The sequence below is a fragment of the Atheta coriaria genome, unplaced genomic scaffold, assembly GCF_025399875.1.
Source record: "Atheta coriaria isolate IRGN ID8LTWV9N9 unplaced genomic scaffold, Caltech_Dcor_3.1 hic_scaffold_9_pilon, whole genome shotgun sequence".
NCBI lineage: Eukaryota > Metazoa > Arthropoda > Insecta > Coleoptera > Staphylinidae > Dalotia > Dalotia coriaria.
This window is the reverse complement of record NW_027045451.1, coordinates 12,696,324-12,720,752: the sequence shown is the minus strand read 5'-3', so window position 1 is coordinate 12,720,752 and position 24,429 is coordinate 12,696,324. Positions and strand designations below refer to the sequence as shown.

General features: G+C 42.1%; 2 protein-coding genes and 1 long non-coding RNA gene across 8 annotated transcripts in view; 2 read left to right on the top strand and 1 right to left on the bottom strand.

Moving 5' to 3' along the window:
- Nucleotides 1-17,557, top strand: part of pxb (putative Hedgehog signaling attenuator pxb) — a 67,985-nt gene extending 50,428 nt beyond the window's left edge. For 3 of the 6 annotated variants that reach the window (XM_065311343.1, XM_065311345.1, XM_065311342.1), the window contains 4 exons: nt 6,067-6,277; nt 11,198-11,310; nt 14,862-15,027; nt 15,669-17,557. In XM_065311343.1, coding sequence (XP_065167415.1) covers nt 6,083-6,277; nt 11,198-11,310; nt 14,862-15,027; nt 15,669-16,352 — 1,158 coding nt within the window. In that variant the 5' untranslated portion in view covers nt 6,067-6,082 and the 3' untranslated portion in view covers nt 16,353-17,557. Of the gene's footprint in view, nt 1-8; nt 392-4,364; nt 5,003-5,617; nt 5,971-6,066; nt 6,278-11,197; nt 11,311-14,861; nt 15,028-15,668 lie in introns of those variants that run through there. The other 3 variants (XM_065311340.1, XM_065311341.1, XM_065311344.1) reach the window with 3 other exon arrangements.
- On the bottom strand, nt 1,557-5,540 carry LOC135798491 (uncharacterized). The gene is made up of 2 exons (XR_010549717.1): nt 5,431-5,540; nt 1,557-1,994 (listed from the first exon to the last, which is right to left on the bottom strand). It is a non-coding gene; the product is annotated as an uncharacterized lncRNA (long non-coding RNA).
- A 4,066-nt stretch (nt 17,558-21,623) lies between the features above and the next one.
- Nucleotides 21,624-23,270, top strand: LOC135799279 (facilitated trehalose transporter Tret1-2 homolog). Its single transcript, XM_065312306.1, has 2 exons — nt 21,624-21,767; nt 21,826-23,270. Exons 1-2 carry the CDS (start codon nt 21,698-21,700, stop codon nt 23,139-23,141), a joined length of 1,386 nt encoding a protein of 461 aa, XP_065168378.1. The 5' UTR covers nt 21,624-21,697; the 3' UTR covers nt 23,142-23,270.
- Nucleotides 23,271-24,429: the final 1,159 nt, after the last annotated feature.

The window sequence follows — 24,429 nt, the reverse complement described above, 5'->3', positions numbered from 1 at the left end:
TCTGCTGCATGCTCTACCAACAACTCTCGAACGACGAGAGCTGGGAGACAGGTACGACTCACCGACTGTTTCCGGACTGGGTTCCCAAGATTTCATCTCAGTGCGACGCGCACATCACTGTTGCAACCCCTCGCCAACAAGTCTCGAACGACGAGATCTGGGAGACAGGTACGACTTACCGACTGTTTCCAGGCTGGGTTCTCATCTCAGTGCGACGCGCACACCACTGCTGCAACCTCTCGCCAACAACTCTCGAACGACGAGAGCTGGGAAGCAGGCACGACTCACCGACTGTTTCCAGGCGTGGTTCTCAAGATTTCATCTCAATGCGACGCGCATCACCTCTGCTGCATGCAATACCAACTCCGAAGAGCTTCTTCCGGCCTTTCCGGTAACTTTATCACTGGTAGGGGTACTGTGGGATCTTTACCCAAAGCTTATTTCTGTATTTCAAAACTTTATAACTTTCTTCATCTTTATTGTATACCGTAATTCTTCATCCAAAATTCCCAAATTTCCTAATATCTTTTATTACCTTGAAAAACCTAATCCCCGAGTCGGACGGTTTGGCACGACTCGGATTCCCAGAATCCAATGGTCAGCTTTCCCTCTCTTCAATGTCATACACTTTCTTCTACCAATCCAATCTATTACTTTCTTCCTACTTCCAAATTTCTTGTCACCACCCATCAACCTGAAGGGTTGCTGGTGGGTGACAAGGGTTTAGGAAGGACAGTTCTTGACATTACTTCAAACACTACAGTTCTTAACTATTCTTCTCTACAATACTTCTTAACTATACTTCTTCAAGACTTCTTAATAAACATTGTTCGTGATAATAAACATCGTGTCTTTTAACACACATCAATTATAACATTTGCACTCACTCACCGATCCCACAATTTTATAGATGTATTCGCTAGCCGCATTGAATTGAAAGAGCAATGCGGCCATTGAGATGGATAATTTGAAATATCTAATATGTAATTCATAAATGAAGAATCGTAATTTATCCGCTTGTGTGTAGATGGACTAACCAGCCATTGAAATCGCTCGCCGCCGCACGCCACCGTTAATGAATAAATAATGACAGCGAGAGCCGTGCGCTAGCTTCATATATGCGTTTGAATAATGCGCGTATGCATATGTGAAATTAATAAAAGCCGCTTCGAATCCACTCGTTGCTGGTTTGGCTCGACTAACTAGTTCGCCAACAATAAATACACTTTCAGCGGTGATTCCGAGTTTTATTATGGCCGGTCGTGCTTCGCCTTTTACCACACACTCGTAACGAAACGTGTCTATTATGCGCGCGCGAGATCATTTTTCGTCGACAGGTAAAAAATTACATTCCTCAAGCGCACACACCAACGCCAACTTCAACGAAGAGAGCCAAAAAAAGTTATATACCTGAGGACTGGGTCGAGAGGAGTTGAAATCTCTTTCCGAAACAAAAAGTCAAACATAAAAGTCAGCATCTCCAAATTTTATAAGTATTTCAAATCATGTGAGCACAACGCACTTGTAAGGATGATTATTGATTGCTATTAAACCACACCGATTCAATATTTATTCAAGTTTGACGTTAATATTCCAGTGTTTAAATATGTGCTTAATTTCACCTCTAGAGTTCTCGACTCTCGACATCCACGCGGTGAGATCCACTTGTTTAAAGTTTACATACGCTGTCTGTGAAAGCGCGGCCATTTTTGTTGTTGATTGTTGCATCGATGCAATCTGATCGATAACGGTAATCGTTATTTATTCGTCTGCATCCGAATCGATTTGTCTTCGCGAGAAATCGATTAACTTCTCTCCGCACGACCGCCATGGTCCTACTATTATGCAAATCGGTGATTTTCATCGTGTGTGCACCGCAACACAAATGAAGTTGTACCCCGCGTGCACCACGTTTTGCGCAACAGGGCATCCGAAATCGCCTGCGAGATATTTATAATAAAGCACCACGGGTGGTGCAATGGAATGATCATCAACTGCAATCAAAAAAAATCTTGTTTTGTTCACGTGGAATTTGCTTCTGTAAGCTTAACTTAGCAATGGAAAAAATACGTGCCGATGAAAAAATATCGGCTTATGTTGCACGGGGGGAACTCAAGGGAGTTGAAACTTTATGCTTGTTCTTCTGTTTCTCGGTGACGAGTTTAAATTATAACTTTTCGCACGTTGGGTGACAGTAGCCAGCCACCCAGAGCATATTCCGCTAACTGTAATCAAAAGTAACTTTATATCTTTTCGCACTTTTGTCCAACTTCAAAAATTAATACAACGCGCAGAGAAGTATTATTATTATCATCACGAATGAGCTCAAGTTTTCATCCGCTCAGCAAAACTTATACTACAACATCATCAGATTAGTTTACGTACCACACACATGCATCCTACTAATTGGAATTGTATAATTATCACAATCAATTTGCTTTTATAATTTTTGATTGACACCTAGTTATGAAAAATGCAAGCAATAATCAAGTAAATGCAACCATCTATTAATAACAATACAACAATGGCGGTCAATAGCACAAAAGATTAGAACTTGTCAGAGTGGTGCATCCCTTGTGGACCGTATGGCGTGTCCACAGGTAGAGGTATTCTTCTGAAGATGCACGCTGACAGTAAGATAACATCTTACTCCCGCTTCACAGCTGACAGTTTTTCGATAATTGGCGTGAACTAAACAAAGCGAAAAATCGGAGCGGAAACAAAAGCGTCGCGTCGCGTCTCGACGATAAATAATAGGCAGCACATGTTCGCAGAAATTAGATGATAATCCAACTTTAATGACTTCTACAGCACTGACGCGTTTGAAATATGCGCGGAACGAGAGTTAAGTAGAAAAATCAAGCAGTCAGGTAACGACAGTTTCAACCATATATAATTTGCCTGTAATCGCTTAATATCTACATCAACGCAAACAAGGAGCTCGCAAGCACAAATGGTAATTGTATACTGCACCATGCTGCTGTAATTAAAATCTTTAAATACTCTTCTAATAAGTCATAAACGCATATTCTATGAAAATAGCACACACGCAGCCGGTAACTCTTTTATTATTTTAATAAGCACCGCAAAATAATAAGATTTTGCAATTTAGAATGAAAAAGAAAATGGAGTACAACACGCGTGTTATTAGCACCGGTCGATTTCCTTTTATTCCATCGAACAATTCGATGGCCCGCCCGCCGCAGCTAATGTCCAATTTGGGATGCATTATTGTCCGAAAGGATGTTATCTCTTTGAATTATTAAAGAGCGAATCACGTCCTAAATTAGTAGTAGCCGTAGCGCATTGTAGTTGGCGTTGTGGCGTTTATAGGTCGCACACGCGTACCTAGGTACGAATTTCTTCACGTGTCCGCTTTTATCGCTCAACCCCACTGCCCGCTTATTACGCTGGCCAGCTGGTATGGCTGTGCTCCCTTCTAATGAAAATATAATCTGTGTATACCTGCGACCAGCACACTCCACTCGGCCGTAATAAACACATTACATCAAATTGATACATCAGAGTCTCTCTCCGGCTACCGACCGTACTCAGCCGGCGAGCAACAAAAAATAAATTCAAACTTTTAATTAAGGCCTGTTCGTGAATAACGACATCGGCATTGACAAGTTAATCACTTTTTAGTTTTTATTTTCCCGAAACGTGTTCGTAAACATTTTTCAAAACTAAAACGCTGTATGCACAGGTATTATGTGCATATTTCACCCATCGCCTGTCATGGTGAATTTATTGACGGCTTTATCCATCGCGCTCCCCTGTCGATTTGTCGCCCATGAGTCGATTGGTTATATTAGTGGCGTAGTGACATTTTCGGCGCATAATTTGTTTATTGCCCTCAGCGCGCGTGTGCGACGCACTTACCGGACTGATTTACGACGCGTAATTGTTGCAATAATGCTCGATGCACTAACAACGTCAATGCCGACATTGCCCCAAGGCTGTTTTCAGTGAGTCGATACAGTAGCCAGTAATTTGCAGCGAGCGCAGCAGAGAGAGTTTTACGGCTGTTTCAAGAAGGCGCGCGCGTTTTTATGGTGATTTCCGTGCGTTTTCGCATCGACGTTATATTGATGCCCTCGCTGCCGGTAATAAAACATCGTAAAACTTTACGTTAACGTCCACTAAACGTTATTGCGCGCAATTATTTTCCTCGCTTGGCTATTGATTGGAGGCCGTATTACTACACTCCTACGCAAACAAACCGAACACGCGTATATTTCAATCGGATGCAACTGAGACTCGACGTTTTAATAAAATTCCTTTTTGCGTTTTCCACTTCTAGTTTACACGATGGTAGCCGCTAGGCAGGATGATAAAGATTCCGTATTTTGCACACAATGTACGAATATATTACGAGAGTTTCTAAGTAGGCCGGTTTTCCTCTTGGCTGCACGTTGTCGCAACGGCTTGTCGTCGCAACTGTCGACTCTTGGGGTGCAGTGGTGCACAAGTGCCGAAAATATTCACCGATTGCACATTTTCCCGCAGTGTATGTACAGCAATGAATATGTAAAGCATTTTTTACCCCGTCCGTTGCGAATTAAAATTTATGTAAAGTTATGTAAACTAGGTTTGATTAAATGGTAATTTCGTTAATTAATTTACGAATATTGATAGCAGATAGGCATAATGTATGGTAATTAGTAATCTAATATTCCGCCGCGTCTGCTCGGCGTTGTTATGAACGAACTGGTTTCAGGGGACAGTCAACAATGATCCCACTGTAGTTCAGAAATTAGTTTGCACGTCAGTCGTACGTGGTAATGAAATGAATTAACTTAAACAATGGTCAGTGAGTAGTCCAGCGTGCGTGTCGTCAAGATGTGAAATATTAATCTGTCATTAATACAAACGAAATCTACGCAGACTGGTGATATGCGAGGGAGTCATTAAAACAACGCTTGAATTCGACATGAGAGCCAGACGGAAGGGAACCATCTCGTCATCAGATTATCATGCGAAAAGTGCAGAATTTCGGCGGGTGAGCGCGCGCCTGGAAAAATGTCATGAATTTCTAAATAGTACGCTCGAATTGTGTCGGATGCAGGTCCACGCCAGCAATTATTTTATCATTGATGCCGGCACCAGTTCTAGCTTACAAGTTTTTTTCCGGGTTCTGCACGACACACTGATCTGGCGGGTCAATAATTCAGCGGATTTTTTCCCCAACGTTTGCTTTGTTTAATTAAGCCATGTTTCGAGGAAATGCAATTCAGTTTTTCGCGGAACAATAGCGCAAAATTGCAGCGCGAAACAAAAGCGCGGAAAGAAATTCATTGGAAGCTGCTCGACACTGAAAAAAGAAATAATCGACGGTTGTATAATAGTCAAATTATCAAAAGCGGATTCCGACCGGTACCTGTCCACAACACAGCGGTATCTCCGGTGCTGGTAGGCACTTGTACTTACCTGGACGATTGTAAATTAGAAAATAATGACATTATTATTCCCCACCATCGCTATTTCGGTTTGTTAAAAACCAGTTCGTATTGGTAGGCACGAGACTCGGAGGAAATCGCACAGAGGGGATGCTTGTGTGCAGCTGTTTTTGCTGGAGGTTTGCGTTTGAGAGCTTCGGAGCTTTCGCTGTGCGTCGAGCGACGCCAGCAACGCGTTTGCATTGTGCTCGACTGCTCGCCGCGCTCTCTGCTGCGGATGAACGTGCTGGTAGCGTGGAAGGAAAGAGGGAGGGAGGGCAAGCCAGCCGGTTCGGCTCTTTTTACCGTCAGTCTGCTCTCGGCGTCGGTGTTGGTCGGCGCGCGTTCGAAAGCTGCCACGCCGCGCGATACCAAGACGTAAAATAATGTTTGTTGGTGCATCGCTTCCACTTCGACTTGGGAGTATTTACGTTTAAAGTGTAGTTTGTGATCTCCATCAACTGGATTATATCGACCATGTTTACGCGTAGTTAGAAGTTTTACCCGGTTGTAAAAAATAATAATAATTAAGGTTCGTTTGTTAACCTGCAGTTTCTTTTTCTAAATAAATAAATAAAAATAATTGGTGCACATGTGATGGTTGCTGACAAATAAAATTGTCTTGCAGTTTGGGTGTGAGGTCTATGGATAGACCTGGTGACTATCCAGACGACATGGAGAGCATGTGGGGAATGGACGCCGGTGCAGAATGCGATTGTCCGGGCCCGCCGCCGGAATTTATGCTGCCGCCGCCACCGAGACCACCTATTCTTCAGCCCGCCGATCCCATGTACTGCTCGGAGGACCCCCTGCCGATAGAAACATGTGATGCACTACCGGTAAGTAACTGCTATATCACATAAATTTCCTTCCGCTGTCACGAGCACACGAGCCGAATTCGAATAAAGCCGTGCGAATATTTCCTATTTTCAAGCCAAAGCGAGAGACTATAAAATCACCCGGGTACAATGTCGTACAAACCGAGCGACACGAATGCCCATGCCAACGCCAGCTTTCCCCAAAAAGCACGACGATCGCTTTCGAGTGTTTGTCGTGTTTTCTTCTTGCTTCGACCCAAAATTTCAACAATGATTCGAGAATTTGTACCGTCCCACGTTCGTTTTTGTGTCCATCCATATCGAAACTAATCGATTTCGGATCCAAACGCTACCAATACTTTCATGACATAAACACGGATGATGGATCTTGGACTTACAAGGTCTCAAAAGACGTAAATTAAGACAATAATGGAGACAGGACCTTAAATCATTATGCTCGCCACAGGAGGAACATTTGCGAGTCATGGTCGAGGAGGGATGACACTTTTCAAGAATTTAAGTTCTGGGTAATGACCGTGTTAGCGACATTAACAGCTCCTTCTCTAAATGTCCAAGACAGAGCAAATTTATTGCATCTAGTCATTTGGCACAAACTCAACCAACCTCTACACTAGATTGGGATCAACATCTTTCGATAAAACACTGTCTCATTTTAAAATGTTTGAATTATGACTTCTGATCCATCGGCTCGTTTAATCCGATTTTTCTTCTAAACGTAGATTAATTTATTACGATCTGATAAGCAGCGGCCCGACCCTTTTGCCATTGTGATTGTGCCGGACTTGAAAAACTTGTCGCATGAACAACTTATGCCTTCAATCCGTAATACATTTTAATCATTCGTTATCTGCATCTATTATATGTAGCATGCTCATGCTACTGGCCTCAATGATCCATATCACATGCGCGCCAAACCAGTTGGCTGCGGTACCGCCGGGTGGTTACTTCGACTCCCGACTACCGGCGAGATGAACCCCTTTTATATGAAACGTATATCGTCATCATCTCTCTGGTAGTCTGATTAAATCATCGCGGCGGCCCACAGAGCGTACAACTCGGACCGGCCAACGTGTGCGCTCTGAGTATTTTAGGGAACGCGCAGTTCGCAATCGAATCAACTCACTGAACCGATCGGGTGCTGCTGCTCGGCAGGGTTGTTTGTGACGAATGCGACAACCTTCCTAATATTCGCCAAACTCGCAAAATGGTTTTAATTGAAGTTGTAAAAAAAACGCACGCACGCACGGGCGTAAACTTTTTACGCGGGAATTTATCATTTTGCGACGCTGTGATGTTTTTTTTGGTTTTGTTTTGTTTTGTTTCGGGGCCTCAGTGGAGGCGAGATTGTTTATCTCTTCTTGTTTCATGGCGGATTGCCCCACACAGATATTTCCTGGGCTATTTTTAAAACGGAAAAACACAAAAATATGTCGCGGGTTATGTAGTGCGGTCCGATGGCAAACAAATAGGGTAACATCGCTGGTTTTAATGACACTATAAAACAAACCGCTACGATTCCCCTCGCCTCTTGATGTGCTTTATTGTATGACTGTGGCAGTCGCGACGCTTGCGGCGGCGGTACGTTGATGTTGATCTGGGGACATTTTTCCACATACACTGGATCGTCTTTGATCTACAGAATCCTCACACGAACGCACGATAAATCGTTCAGGTTTTGTTTAGTTCTCCGAATCATGGCCGATTCGTGTTTACGTTCTAAACGCCAACATGTGCTCGCAATCAATTTCCACCGAAATTACATAATTGCCCTCTATAATTATACCATGTTGGTTGTTGCACCAACAATAGCCCCGGTCGGCGCGCAAGAAGACTACAAAGTTAATACTCGTTCTGTTAATTAAAGTTAATTACTTCGGTCATAACAAATTGTATTCATTTACCGTCAAACCGAGCAGCAGCAGCATCAGTGGTTCCGCACATTTGAATTTATACTATTGTATTATCCATTCGCACAAACAACATGTTAATCGTTACCAATCGGACGGAATTAAAATAAAGTTAAACCGCGGTCCCGATTTGATTCTCCAACCGGTCCCCACAGAGTTCTCTGTCGCTTTCTCTCCCAAATGCAATCGCTTAATGCGTAGCTATAGACAAGACGAAAAAAAAAAAGAGGCATGGAGTCGGTGGGCAGAGTTCGAGATCACCTCGGGTTAAGTAAGTTATTTCTCTCCGCGCTCGATGCGATTGCCTTCAGTCCGCGCGCAGTGTCTTAATACACATCCAGAGGAGAAGGTAAATTAGTGAGCACGTTATTCTGATACCAGTTATTAACATAGTTGAGCCACGACGGTTTAAAGAAACATTCGTTTCTTGTGTTTTTGGTCCAGCAGCAACAATAAAAGCGAAAATTTCCATTTGAAATGCGCCTTCGTTGTACACCCGGGGGAAATACACCGGTCGCTATTAAATATTAAACACGTCATTGTAAATGCACCCATTAATGTGGAAACAATGTACCCTTAATTAAACGCAATCGCAGAGCGACATTGGTGCCTGCGTTGGCGCACCGGGCCCGGCTGCAATTTAAAACGCCAAAAATTTGCTACCGCGTAATGACGCGCGAGAGTAAATTAATGGCGGCGATGGGCCACAATGATTCACTAAAAATTCAATTCTGCAAAATTTGCGCACTCACAACACAGAGGGTACGCCGTCGTGAATTACGCACCCCTTTTTGATATTTATGTGCGATTTTAACATTTGATTTTAAAGTCTCTGGCCATCGAAGCGATGATGATGAAGCATGACGCAGACTTTTCGCGCCAAGGGAGCTTTGACGCAGCATTCATACATGTCGATAAATCGAGGGGGTGCACCCGAATGCAGAAAAGTGCTTAGTAAGATGTACGATGCCCGCGGGGGCGATTCCTGCTCAAAAATTCATATTTTGATTAGACTGCTCCCGCGACTGATTCGAGGATCCATACTGCACACGCAGGAATTTCACATTTCAAGTCTGATGCGTGCTGTTCTCCCGAAACGCACCGCAAACGTTTGGAAAAAAGTATAACATAAAGGAATTTCAATTAAAATACCGTAGGCCCTTTCGCGTCCAACTCACCATCGATGGCATTCCGCACATTTTCTTTTCTAAATTTAAAACCAGAGTGCCATAACTCAAAAAATCATAACTTACTTCAATTACGTTTTCTAATTATGCCGAACAAAACGCTCGTGCGGCCGACATAAATATTTCGGACGGGCACTGTTCATTTATTCGTGCACGGGTAATCACAACGAATTTATTTTAATAACAGCGACCAGAATAGCGTAGACAAAGCAGAGAGATGTCTTCACAGATGCGTTGTGTGCTGCGGCGCGACGTGATGTGCGTGGAACTATTACGAAAACGTTCGGATTATACGATTTTAATCGAGCGAAGAATATTACGGCTACACGAGGCGCATGTTTCATAATTTATGTGACGGAGGGGTAGGCCCCGGTTCTGAAAGTTGGCGAGGAAAAAGTTAGATGCGTTTTTAAGAGGGCACAGATTTTTTGCACCCCACACGCGCGCTGGTTTCTGGAAAATGTCTTGGCGGGCGCCCCCATGAAGTTAAAATTCTGAGTAATTTCATCGCCTCGGTTCCTCCTCGGGAACTTTTCGTCTGTCTGGTGGTGCTCGGCGTTAAAAGAGGCCTCGCCACACGTCCAGACACTTCGAATTAAATGACATTGATGTCTTAACGTAAATTGCCTTGTCAAAAATGTCACTCAACCACATTGAGTGCGCCACAAATACTCGCATGATGAATTTCCATAATATTTGTGTAGAGTCATGAGCATATCATCACACTTCCTGCGATTCGTCCTCGCTTTAATTAATTACCGATCATCCCCACGTGCGTGTGCACTATTAGAGAGCACTCTCATACGAACACCCTCCTGGTAAATTAAGTTTTAATGTGGGCTGCAGCGCCCTTCTCGCCATCAACATCAATCCGTGCGCGTTTTTTAATTAAATCCTGATTTTAAAGGCAAATTAGGCAATTTAAACTTCCAAGTCGTATGCTAATAAAGACGTCTCGAAGAGGCGGGGGAAGCTAAGTGCTGCTGACTCGATCGAAGCCATTCAAAACATCCGAAACCGAACTCTGAGATCTCACATTAAGATACAATTTTCGAAATTACGCGTGAAGCGTTCCGAGAGCATTATCTCCGGTGTGCGTATTAGGTAATTGCGTTTCACAATTTATTATTTAGAATAATCGTAAATTTCACGTCCGCGCACACATCACGTTTGTCTGATTCGACAAACAAGGAAGCTCGTTAGTTTTATATCATCGAGAATGGAGAATCTCGCAAGATACGCCTGAGTAATTTATGCGATTCGTATCAATGGTAGTCAATTATGCTTCTATGACACTAGTCAGATAACCGCGAAGGAGCGTGCACGCGCCCTGACGACATCTGAGGGTTTAGCGCATAACTAACGATTCACTGTAATTATAATCAAATCGAGCTGTAACAGATTGTCTCTCCGCAGTGATTTGTGGATAAGTTGATAACAGCACGATGCGAAATTAATTCCCGAGTTATAATCGCATGGTGTGAGGCGAAAGTAAAACGTGAAATTCATCCGCGATGAGGGTCCGAAGTGGAGGCGGCTTTTGAATGCTCACACCGTCGTCCGCCTTGACTGTTGATGCTTCCAGCACCACTATATTACTAATGAGATTCCAGACGGCGGGCAGATTAACAGGCGAAAGTTTACTTATTAGTCTTAGTTTGTATCCTTACACACCGGTATTGGCTTTCGGGGCTCTGATGAGACTAAACTCCCGGATTAACTCTCTGCGCCCGCGCTCGAATTGCAGATATTCTGCGTATCGTGTGTTTGCTGCGCGGGAGACTCTTAAAGTTTGTGTATTAATTTGCTTACTTGTGTTGTTTCAGTTGATCGACGCCAGCTACAGGAGCAGTCCCTCTTTCCAAACCTCAGCTGTGATAGTCTTGTGTTCCGTGCTGCTGGGCCTGGCCGTCTTCATAGGAATTATATTAGTCTGGAAGTAAGTACTTGATGCGCATGCGCGCATGCATTTTAATGCAATTCCGACGTAGCTGGGCTCATTAAGTGCGTGAAAGGGGTGTGATTAAGTCAACGCGAAATTAAATCACCCTCTGCTGCGCCTTCGTTATTCAAATAGTCTTGGCACTGGTGGAAAATCGGAAAATGCAAATCGCAGATTTCCTCTAATAGATAAATATTTAAAGTGCGCGCGGATCGTGCGGCGCTTGCATGTCCCCCGATTCGCTTTTAATTGCCTTTGAAGTGGGGGAGCGTAAAATAAATCGTCTCGGGCGTCTATTCGGTTAATTTAAATCCTCTTCGACAATAGATTCACCTGTTTCCAGCGGCGAGCTGCTGGGACGAAGTGGCTGCGGGGCGTGAGCCGGGATTAAAAATCCAGTCACAGATTTATTTGAGACGCGTTGCGTGATTCTCACGGGTATTTGATCCAACTCTTCCGAATAGTATTCGTCGCAATCGGAATAGTGCACAAATCCGCACACGAAATGAAATTCCATCTCACCCAAAACCTCAAAGTAAGTAACTTTTAGCACATAACGATATTGTGTTTCATGTTACAATAAAGCGCGCTCGGTAGCCGGAGGAATTGTAAATCGATACCTTGCCATATTCTTTTTCGATATTAATGAGCAGCGCCTCGCATCTAAATTCATCGGTGCGTGCGCGCAGCTGCCCGCACCGGGGAAACTTTAATCGAGCTTTAATCCCGGCAATAATTTTTGAGATGCTTGCGCGGAATCTGCTAACTTCCACCGGCTATAATCCTAAATTCCGAGAAATTTCTACGCACGGCTTTTTCCCAGCCGCGCGCGAATGTTTATGTTGATGCCAATACCTCGGTGAATTTATGCATGCGGACACCGTCCCACACACGTGCTGTGACGCATTAAGGGAATTAGGTACCAAATTGTTGCGAAACACGAAAGATCGTCTTGAATTTCACATCCGCCAACAGCACACGAGGCTGATGTATGTTGTGTTGCTGTCCAGAGATCAACCATCAAAATTTCCAAACTATTAACAGCCTGCAGGCAAATGCGCTCGGATGTCAAACTTCAGCATGGGGGATCATCTTACTAATAAGCAATAATAACCAAGCCACATTTAAACTATTAATCATACAACGGAATTATGTTTGTAGTCGAAGTTTCACGTCATCTGCAAATCTCCCTTCGGCCAGACTAAAATGACAAAATGTTTTTAACAGCTATTCACTATATGCAACCAAGTATACATCTCATAATATGAACATGGTTATAAACATGTGAAGCGTGCAATTAATTTACGACGAGATATAAATAATTACCAACGGATCTTGCTGATATAAATAAGTATTATTAATGGTACTTTTTTAGCCCAGAAGAGGAACGCTTTGAAGCAATCGACAGCTTTTTGCTCAAACGAAGTTAGCCGCTGTGCACGCATTCATAATATGCGTAAGGATACGCACGCCGGTTGAGTGCGTCTAATAGGAAGCACTTTTTAACTGTCGCGTTGCCGCCGCCAGGTTTGCATATCTGCCTTCAGGTAGTTCCTATGTAATAATTAATCAGTAGCGCGGCGCCTCATTATCACAGCATATCCATTACGTCTCCGGGAAGTCATTACGTTCAGCGAGCGTGCAGGAAAGGTGCCAGCGGTAATGGCAGAGAGACCCAGCCGCCGCCGCCGCACATCACCCCTTTCCACTTAGGCGAAGGTGATGCCGGCACAAACGGTGCGGCGTGCGCTTTGCGCCACATCTCCTTATTTTATCAATTGATAAGAAACGCTCTTACTTACGCGGGCGTCTTGTTAAGCGTGATTAATACCCACCCCTTGTATATGACCATGTGCTGTTCTGGTGTGCCGGGGTGATGGCGTTCTAGGTGGGCATAGTTTGTGGGGCCGGGTTAAGTTTTCGGAGCACTTTAGATAAAACCCTCTCTGGTGTGGTGAGGACGGCGTTTTGAATTCGTGTGGCCGCGCTCCACTTATTCCAACAAGCGGGTTCTTTATTTAGGGCATGTGTTTTATCCGTGAGACTTGAGTTTTTTTTTCTCTCGCTAATTCATGCACGGCCTGTTTATAAAACTCAACGCATTGAACAAGCATTCGCGTTATTGCTAAACTAAACTCCTTTCTGTATTTACTGCAGTAAATATTTTTTGAAAGCATGCAAAGATTGAGTATCTTAACGAAAACAAGCGAATAATTGTTTGAGTTTACTCACGTTTTTCAATATGGCGTCGCACTTAATGTTAATGTTAAGCATATGCGCTTGAGATTATTATTTTGCTTGGCATGTATTTGTTATTAAATTGTAAAAAGGCGCAAATGAAGTAATTTAAGTAAAGGCAAAATTTGAAATATGTATGCGGCGCATATTTTTATCATTTACACGCTGGAAACTCGGCACATGCATGTGGAATTGATTTATACGTGATATTTCCTTTGATATGCGCTTATAAGCACGGCCCTACGCGCGATATTAGAAATTCAATTTCGCTAAGAGGAAATAAACTTATTTTGCTTCCATAATAAATATTTCCAAAAGGGGTTTCGCGGCATGGCCAAGCACGATGGCAGTTGGAAGGATGTGACGTGTTCTTAAATCGTTGGGGTTTACACACGTTCACCTTGCTTTGCTTTTTCTCGCCTACAAGACCAGAAGAAGAAAAAAAAAGCACGCGGTGGAAACTACCGTGGCATTTTCCAATAAATTATAGTCGAATGTCTGAAACAGAATTCCTTTTGAAACGTCACCGAGAATTATAAATTCTAATGTGAAATGTTGCATCGTCCGGACAGTTATATCTAGCTTTCCGGATTAGCATTCTATTAAAAGTTGTAATTACATTCACAATGTCCTCGTGTTCTATTCGAAAAAATCAACGACAAAGTGGTGCTGAAATTTGTGCGTTGTTTAATCGAAATCGATGGCAAGGAAGGAACTGGCTTCCCGACGGTCGGACGGGTGTCATCTCGAAAGACGGCATCGTCTAAATTTAAATAAAGTCACTTTTGTACTTCTACAGCGCGCGCGCCAACGGGTAATCCCCGCTCATCAAATAGCTTGATTTCTGTTGACACTTCCTCGAAATATCTTTGGTAGACTTAACAGGCGTTTTTATTCGATTTACGGCCAAGAAAATTGAGGTGATTACATCTGTTCAAAAAAAAAAAACAGAGATGTTTGGGTTTTGTGGAAAGTTTTTCTCGTTTTTAGCTCATTTTCTCTGCACCTATCGGAAGCAGACCTTGCGCTCTCGAGACGAGTCACTAAAACTTCCCCGGCAGTTTAATAGGCCTTCCTATTATTAGCGCGCGTCATTATCATTGTTTTCGTGGATGGTGCGCCTCCGACCGAACAATGTAAATAAACCCGGTAATTACGCACGCAGCAAGGCTTGTTAAAAACTCATTTGCGCGCGTCGATACACTGACGACTCTCCGTTATATACCCGCTAAGCCTGCGCCATAATGTACTTTTGTGATACGTGTCAATCAAGAGGACTAACGAGATGGTGTGGCATTGTGTGATTTCAGACATAAGAGAAAAGTACAAAACTTCCTGCCCTGTAAGACCTCCCCGCAAAACAACTGTGATGGTCCCAACGCGCCGGCGGTGATCTACGAGGACCTGATGGAGAACACGCGCCCGCCGCACAGCCACCACACCGGCGGCCGGCATATCGTTGCTCCATCGATAGAGGTGAGTTGTTTCTTCCGTCTCTGACATGATGTGGCATGCGTGAGTGCCTCACTATATGGATTTCACATGGTTCCACTTCAGATGAGATGTGTGCGTGTTACTAAATCCAAACTAATTGGAAATTAATAATTCCGTATATATAGCAGAGTATTCTGAGAGTGCTTTATTACTTTAAGATTTCTTTATTATCTTCCGACATGCATACCTTTAACTGTTTTTTTTTTCTTTTCGTGTCAGCTCGATAGTCATAACCGTGTCGTGTTAAGTCGTGTCGACGGCCAAGTCGATCCTCTGCCGGATTTGGAGGAGGAAGACGAGACATTATTATGACCGATTAGAGATATAGTAATTTTTTTATAATTACGCTCACTTTTTGCTTTGCTTTCGTAATGTCACATTAAAAAAAATCCTTCATGCATTCGTGTCATCTAACTTGAAGATTGAAGTCTTACTAACTTTGATTAGTTGGTCTTCGTAATTGCAAAATCTAGGCAACACGCGCTTCTTGTATGTTTCTGTTGATTGGTTTGTGCAATGGCGGCTAGATGTTTGCTGTATTGATGGATGTGCTGTTTGTCTGTGTCGTGCTGGGTGTGTGCTGCTTTTGTATGGTGTACGTCATGTTCTGTTTATTTTTTCAGATGATTGATGTGAAGAATAATATTCATTACCCGAGCGGATACCCGATATCCACGCATCCACCCGTATTTCTGTGCTCGTCGCCGGGACCGGATCCGTACTGCTCGCAGGACCTGTACAATCCCGTCTACGAAGAGCTGAGCGATGCCGATAGTGAGCTGGCACCAGCGCCGCACAGCGAGGACGAGTTCGCCGAAGATGAACTAAGTCTAGGCGGTGATGGTGACCGCCGCCTCCATGTGCCGCAGCCTGCTTACCGCACCGAGCCTCGTCGTGAAGTGCCACGTTTTCGCCGCCCGCATGAACCCCTACCGCCCATTCCGGGCAGTAAGCGATATCGCAGCTTGGAGCGTCGGCGGCAGGAGTTTCACGAGGGCATGCTGCTCGACGCGCTGCTACAACTGTACCCGCGTGTCGGCAGCGTGGGTCCGTCCGGCCGACGCCAGATACCCAGCATCACACAAAGACTGCAGTGCTTGTCACCGACGCCAGGCCCCTACGAGACTGTTCCGGTGATAGGCCACCTCGCTACCTTCCGGCCGGTGCCCAAGCCCTACTCGCAGGACTCTGCCTTTGGCTCGGACTCTGGCTACAGTAATCACACGAGTGGCACTCGTGGTTCCAGCCGGGGGCGGCGTGATCCACGACGACTCTCGCAGCTCAGTGCCGACTTGGCGCTCACCTAGGAACACTGCAATCCAGTGATCGCGTTTATCATTAACTTGTGATAATATTCGAGTATAAATCATTTTGCACCGTACTTACCACGCAGTCCATTGAGGAGGATATCACGTGTCAATTGTGTATACAAGTTCCAATATGGCTGCCCGACTGTTACGGCAAGCTCTTCGTCCATCCAGCTCACACCAGCAATCACATTCCAAGCGTTACACACGCTGGATGGACTGTAACATAGACTACACACTTAAACACACATTCACACTCACCCACACCTTGTAAATATTAATTAATTACTTTGTATAGAAACCAAATCATGCTAATTAACTCGGGACTATTTCGGCCAACCAAAGCTATAAAGATTTTTCTATTGTATCAACTTGATTGAACTAGTATTAGGCTGAAAGGGGAGGGAAGTAAGACGAAGGCAAGACTCCACATTACATTTGTACATTTTGTTGCGGTATTATTTATTTTTCTCTGTACATAGAGCGCACTTGATAATTTATGGAGAAACTCGGCGATATATTTATTCATTTCCTCTGTTAGCGAACACTGAACAAGTTGAAAACTTTTCAAGAGCTGTCTCACATTTACGCGAATGGCGTCACGGGCTGGCAGCTTTGCTGTACAGTAAATATGTACACAATTTATATACATACATTCGCAGCGTGCTGCGCGGAAAAATCAGTTGCGAGGGGAGCGTGCACACGTCAAGCGCGCTCCGAAATTTCACCTGTCTCCATTTCATATAAACTACAACTCTTACACACGAATTTACATTCTGCATAGGCCAGTCAGATTCAATAATTTAAGACTTGCGACTTGCATTCTTCTCACTGTAACGATACCTACCTACATGCGTACATAAATTAGTTGAAATCGATGCAATAGACATTTACCTAGAAGACACTCGTACATATATAGGATTTAATTAATTCAAGGCGAAAATCATGACAATTTGTGCACAAGAACACACAGGGTACATCAAGCGTATTTGTAGGCGAACTTTTGTTATATTTGTCAGTGTTTGTTGTAACACAGTTTTTGTACTAGTCGGATGATTTGTTCGCATGGATGCACTTTCGTTACAATCTGTTTTAATGTTCATGATTGTCGGAGGGGATCGATGCAATGAATTATTATTTTTTGTTATCAAAAATTTGTTTGTATTTTATTATATATGAAATATAGTGAAATTAATTTATAAAAATGTCTCTTCCTCATCAAAACGCAAACTAAAAGTTATACTTTCAGATATTTACTGGTTTCTTTCATCTGTAATATAAAAATGAATCGCAAACTCTGTTGGTAAGCGCATAACTCAACAATGCTTAGAGCAATTTGGCCAATTCCTTCTTTAAAATGTTCGTTAAAGTCCAAGTATGGTTTTTACGGCAACAAAAATTCGAATAATTGCCGGGAACACTATAAAGACAGCCATTCCGAGATGGCGCGTTGAAGAGATAATTAGCAATTCTTTATATTATAATTAATTTCTTTAAAATAAAATTGCGAATTTTATTGATCGAATTGACACATACTATGTCTAGAACAAGAGAGTAAAAAGAATTACAAATATATTAAACACCAGGACGAAATCCCGGGCAAAAGCTAGTTTTTAATAAATTTATATTGTTTGTTTGATCATAACGCAATTTCGGTTTTTTTTTTGTTAAAAGTTTTATGAAATATAACTTCAAATACCTTATCAATTCAATTAAATGTCCACCAGCGAAAATAAATTGGTAAGTGAAATGTGACAATGTGAAATGTTGTTTTTTGAATTTTTTACACCGGTGACAACATACATCCATTGAAATTTTCATATTATCACCTTTCGTTGTTGTGCGAAGTGGAAGTAACCCGTTGGGAAATGAAATACGCCACACACGTGCTGGTTTATAGATGTTCCATGTACGATTTGCGCTCGCGACTGCCATTTACAATTTGAGGGTGAATATTCATGAGTCGATGTGTTGACACTCACGCCAGTGCGACACCGGTCTAGTTTACGCGCGCGCGCATTTCTTATTTATCCGATTTGTTGGCAACTTTACGCGTTGTCATTCTTTGCGCGTGGACCGTTGGGACACACGCGCCGGGCACATTTCACCTCTGGACGTCTTTTCGATATCGGCGCATTGCACGACGTGCATTTATCCTCCCAGGCACCAGTCGTTAGTTTCTAAACGAAATCGTCCGCCGCGTCGTGCGCCAACGTATTTTTAAAGATAATGCGAATTTACGATGCGCATTACTCCCGAGCGCCGATCGCGCGCTTCAAGATATTCACGACATCTAATTGAGTATTCATGGACAAATAGAGATTCATGTGATTTACCACCGGCTTCTTATTTTAGCTCTTTCACTGATTATATTTTGATTGAATTTTCCACGACGTTTCTATTTCGTTTTCTTTTTGTGTCGGCGTTTGGTGCGTCGGGTAGATTTACCGGCGGCGGCGGCTGTGGGAGCGGCATTGAAACCTTCAAAGCCCGCGTCTGCGTGAGATTTATATATCTCATTTCTATTGATACTCCTGACAATATGAGAATTACACTCAAATAATTACGTGTAATTAGTAATAATACAACAATCAACAAGATAATTAAAGTATTCTGCTCAAAAGATTGAAAGCTTAATTAATGTGCGTCTCAAGATTAGGTACAACTTTGGAATAACATTATAATAATTTTAATAAAAATAAAATTTGACGATTTAAATTCCCACGCACTTGTGTTCTCCACATTGTGGTAATTTAAATTGTGATAAGACCAAAATTTAATTAAAACGTACTCCGGCTTGCTTTATGCGGTTTTGCGTCACATCCCAAAGCTTGTTTCGTACGTTTAATATGATGAAAAAGAACATAATGCAAATTAACATAAATCAAGTGAAAGGCACATATTGTGCGGGCGTGCGAGACTTAAGAAGCCGGAACACAGTCGGCGCCGCAAGTCGTAGGGGTAGTTTAACGAAGCGCTAGAAAACAGAACGCGGAAAAGTGCGTAATTAAATTTACATACGAACGACGCGCGCGCACAACGTAACTAAATTAATCGCCCTGACGAACGTGCGATGCGGGACGTGGCTGCAACGACAAGCAATGCTCATACGCGTAATTAGAGAAAACACTGACTCACACCCCCTCTAATTAGACGTCCAAGTAAGTATTCGATCGCACTGGCTGCGCGCTTGTAAGTCTAGATAGACAAAAACCTAATGTAACGATTTTAATTAAGTTTTGGATTAAATGTGCGTAGGCGTCGTGTTTGAGCTCTTAGTTGTAACGGTTTGAATGAAAATTATTTCTACAACGGAACAACCCGCAGCCGTTTTCAATTCGGACATAAATCATTGAATTAATTACAAAAGACCATTCATCTGTTGTAATTTCAAACGGTTCATATGCAAATTGATGATAGATAACGCCGCTAATTTATTTTCAAATCCATAGTTTATACATCATTTTATTGTTCGGCGCGCATTCGGTGCGATGATTCGCTCGTTGATTAATTCTCCACATACCCATATCGCGTGCGCGTTTTGGTTATGTTCCATTAAATCGGGTCCCGACGACTTTTGGGAGCGATTACAAAAAGGATTATAACACAAGTTACGCGCACATTATATCCGCGTCCCGCGCAACTTGTTAATGACCGCCTGGTTTAATTACCTCGACCGACCAACCCGGAAAAGCTGTTTGGGAGAAGCAAAAATTGCGTTATTTATGCCTTTTTAACGCTATTTTGTAAACGCAAACCGAGATTTAATGCTGAGGGTACTGGACGAAGGACGAAGGTCCTGCGCTGGCCTTTTAAGCGTTTCGCAGCGAATATGTCTCGCCGTCGGTTGGCGATGGCGCTCTCTATTACGATAAAAGCTTTTCTGAAGTGACCAAATGGATCTTTTCAATTCACCAGCATTAACTTTATGGCCAGGGCCCCGAAGCAGTGGGGGCGTACGTTTGGGTGCTTTTTTCGCTTTTCTTCTGCGCCATCACGCACCAAGAGAAGCGCTTCAATGTGTCGCACAAGGCGGCAATTAGATTTACACTTTGTGCGTATCTATAATATAAAAATGAATCGCAAAATCTGTTTGTAAGCGCATAACACAACAACACCTAGACCAATTTGGTCAATTCGTTTTTTAAATGTTTGTTAAAGTCCAAGGATGGTTTTTACGGTTTGAAAAAAACGAATAATTGCCGGGAAAACCCAAAAGTCGGCCTTTTTCTATAGGATAATAGTTGGCATTGAGATTCAATCATAGTTATAGTTAAATAATTATATAATTAATTTATTTAAAATAAAATGGCGAATCTTATTGATAGAATTGACACCTACTATGTCAAGAACAAGAGAGTAAAAACGAATTAGGTACTATTTTATTAAACACGCAAAAGCTAGGTGCACATAAAGTAATTGCGGCTTACACAAGAAATAGAATTAAATGTTTAAAATGCTTAATTATTTTACTTTTTATCACTCAAAATTAAAATGTAGTTATGTTGTAAAAAAAAGTTTAATAATATTTACAATGAAGCAAAATATGATTACAAAACAAAGATAATCCTGACTGTGACGTTTTGTTTGTGCGGAATACGAGTATAATGCAATACAAATCTTTGTTGCGGAAACTGAATATGAAGCTGCTTCCGCGCGTGGGTGAAATATCGCAAATTAGAATGGACTTCTACGACCGGAAAACGGAAACGTGACAACTTCGAGACCTGCGTGACTCACAGAGACCGCCCAACTAACTAACCAGTCCAATTTCACTTGTCGTGCGTAAATACTAATTAATTATGCCAAAATCGCAATTTTAAAAAATTGTTTATCTCAAAGTCACAGATAAGACCTGTATTTACTTAAGTATTTTTTTGCTCATTATATAATCAAAATTTAAATGTACGTACAAAGGTGGCTTATAATTTTATTGCAGTAATTTCAAAATTGTATATCGAATACGGAGTGTACGTATAAAATCATTACTGTTTTGGTTTTTGTGACAATAAACAATGGCCATAAACATTTTTTAATGAAGCGTAGTTATCTTACTTGTTAAGTCGATTAGACTTAAAAAACGAATAACTGTTGATAGGTATTATAAATTTAATTACCGGGCAATTGATTTACGTTTAGTCCTGTATGATTCATTTGTTTTGAAGATTTGGCGTGGCTTCGAATGGAAATTTTGCTTTTTACCTGCTACATTGGAGCAATCTAATTAAATTCGGGGCTTTTTATTTACTTACTAATAAATTATTTGGCCCCCTCTCTGACTCAGGTGTCAGCTTTATTTGCCCTGGTAGAAACACTTGTGCCAACAATGTTCACAGCCCAGCAAGATGGCTTACTTAACTCTTCTACCAAAAGTGCAGCGGGGCAATGTATATCAAGTTGTAGTAATCATCACAGGTAAACGATAATATTATTATTAATTAAAAATGAATTCAATATAAAAACTTTGTTTTAGCTTCATTGGTTGCTCTGAGCAGTGGAATTTTTATAACATGGCCATCACCTTCAATTCCAATCCTCTTATCAAAAGAGTATTCAGTGACGATAAGTATGGAGGAAGCAAATGTATTGATCATACTTCCTTCGATAGCCATCGTGCTGTCAAGTCCGGTGGCGGGTAAGCTAATCGATTCCATAGGACGCAAAAAAACATTGATGCTCATTGCTGCTATGCAATTCATCACCTGGCTATTGATAGCATTTGGTAACTCAAAAGCAACATTTTTTCTTGCGCGAATATTGAATGGTATCGAAGATTCTTGCGCGTTTGCCGCGCTGCCTAGTTACATCAGCGAGGTGGCGACACCGAAGATCCGTGGCACGTGGGGCAACACGATCGCATTCCTCGTCTACTTTGGTAACTTCATAATGAACGTCGTCGGCACGTACTGCTCCATTCCAGTGACGTCGATGATATTCGCCGTCATCCCACTGGTGTTTCTCGTTGTGTTCGCGTTTTTCCCGGAGTCGCCGTACTATTTGCTGATCACGGGCCGAGATAACGAGGCGCGCACCGCTTTGTCACTGCTACGCAGCGGCGACATCGACGGCGAGCTGATGCAATTAAAGGCCGATATTGATAGACAATTATCGGAATCCGGCGGCTACAAAGACCTTTTCACCATCCCGAGCAATCGACGCGCGGTGCTCGTAGGCGCCTTTGTGCGCGGCGCTCAACAATTCAGCGGCATCACCGTCTTCCTTATGTACGCACAGCTAATCTTCCAGGAGTCCGCCGGCGAGGTGAGCGCGAGCATGTGCGCAATTATATTCTCCGCGTTCATGGTGTTTACGAACCTGATTTCATCCTGTCTCATCGACATCATCGGACGACGCCTGTCGATGTTCATCTCGTCGCTGGGCTGTGCAGTTTTCCTCGCCATCCAGGCGGTCTATTATTACTTGAAGTCGTACAGCGACATCGACGTGGAGAATCTGCGTCTGGTGCCGCTGATATGCATGGTCGTCTTCATTATTTTCTACTCGCTGGGCTTGGGCGTCGTGCCCACTTTGATGTTGGGCGAATTATTTTCGTCGCGGATAAAAGGCAAGGCGCTCTGCTTAATGAATCTCTCCTTTGGCGTGTACATCGCCTCCAGTTCGGGATTGTTCTCGCTTTTCATGGTTAACTACGGTTTATCGGCGGCCTTTGGGTTTTTTGCGCTCTGCTGCTTCACCACCTCTTTGTTATCGTATATGCTCGTACCCGAAACGAGGGGCAAAACTCTAGAGGAGATCCAACAGTTGTTCAGAACACAAACCAAAATATAATGTACAATTGTAGATATTTTTCTTTTAATTTATTCAATCATCTTTAATATGACATGTTAGTGAATACAGGCAAAGTCCAATAAAAAACCACTATTATCTATTAATAAAGAATTAAGTGAGAGATAAAAACTTGTTTTTTATTTATAATAATTTGATAACTTTGTTTCTAGGTGGGTATATTAATTAATTGTTGTTTGCGCCAACACGTGTATGTCCTTGTTATTCCTTACTTGCTTATCTTGCTAAACTTCACCTGTATCTCATCAAGCGTTTTTCCTTTTGTTTTGGAAACAATAAAGTAGCACGCAATAGTTAAATCATACACATTCTAGCATTGAAGGTAAACGACCCGAAAATCCCAAATTCTGATATTATTTGAATGACTTCAGTAATGTCAACCACAAAAATTGCATAGTTTATGTTACTAATTGGCATAGATTTTTGCTACTCGTTAACACTCACTGAAAACAGGTCTGAGAAAATTAGTGTAAGAGCCAATGAAAATCCTGAAAAGGATACAATTGTATACATTATCTATATTACATTGTATTGTTATCTAACAAAAAGTAAATTTACCATTAGTATTAAAATTAAATAGACCCAATTGCTGAAGTTTCCAACTTCCCAACTTATTTACGACTGTTGTACCTAAACTAAAGGTCACCCAGTTTGAATAGTATTCTTCTTATCATAGAGGATTTTGTCGATAACTGATTGCTACTACTTCTCTCAAATATTGTTTAAAAATAGACAATTAACGATTCTTACAATTAGGGTAAAAGAGGGTAATGGGGGTCACTTAAGGGAGAACTCAAATATAATTTTAAATATAAACAAAATACTTATTGCAACCGCCTTTAAGCATTGTTTACTTAAATAACTATTATTACCCTTATTAAATAAAATATTCTTATAAAATTCACGATCATGCAATTGCTTTTCACAGTTGCTGAAACGAATCTGAACTCAGCGTTTTCATGGCGTTGAAAGTAAGGACTTTAAGGAATGCCACATAATACCATTAATGGAATAATCGGTAATGCCATGCATACAAAAACATGAACAGTTTATGTCCAACGTAATTGTGTAAAAATCCCACTGCTATAAGAATTATTGCAATTAGTTGTTACAGCTAAATATTAAGCTTCATTATTTGTTATTTAAAGCGAGTAATCCCGATTTGTTAAAATTTGTATTGACTATGATGACGAACCATGTAGTAGGTCATAATTTAGCATAGATAAGATAACTTGATAAGAAAACAACTGTATTATAATCAATTTAAAAA

What these genes read in the sequence shown, in the direction of transcription:
- LOC135799279 (XM_065312306.1), top strand. Translation starts at nt 21,698, where the DNA reads ATGGCTTACTTAACTCTTCTACCAAAAGTGCAGCGGGGCAATGTATAT. An exon ending in AGTTGTAGTAATCATCACAG is followed by an intron (nt 21,768 to 21,825) that starts GTAAACGATAAT and finishes ACTTTGTTTTAG; the next exon opens with CTTCATTGGTTGCTCTGAGC.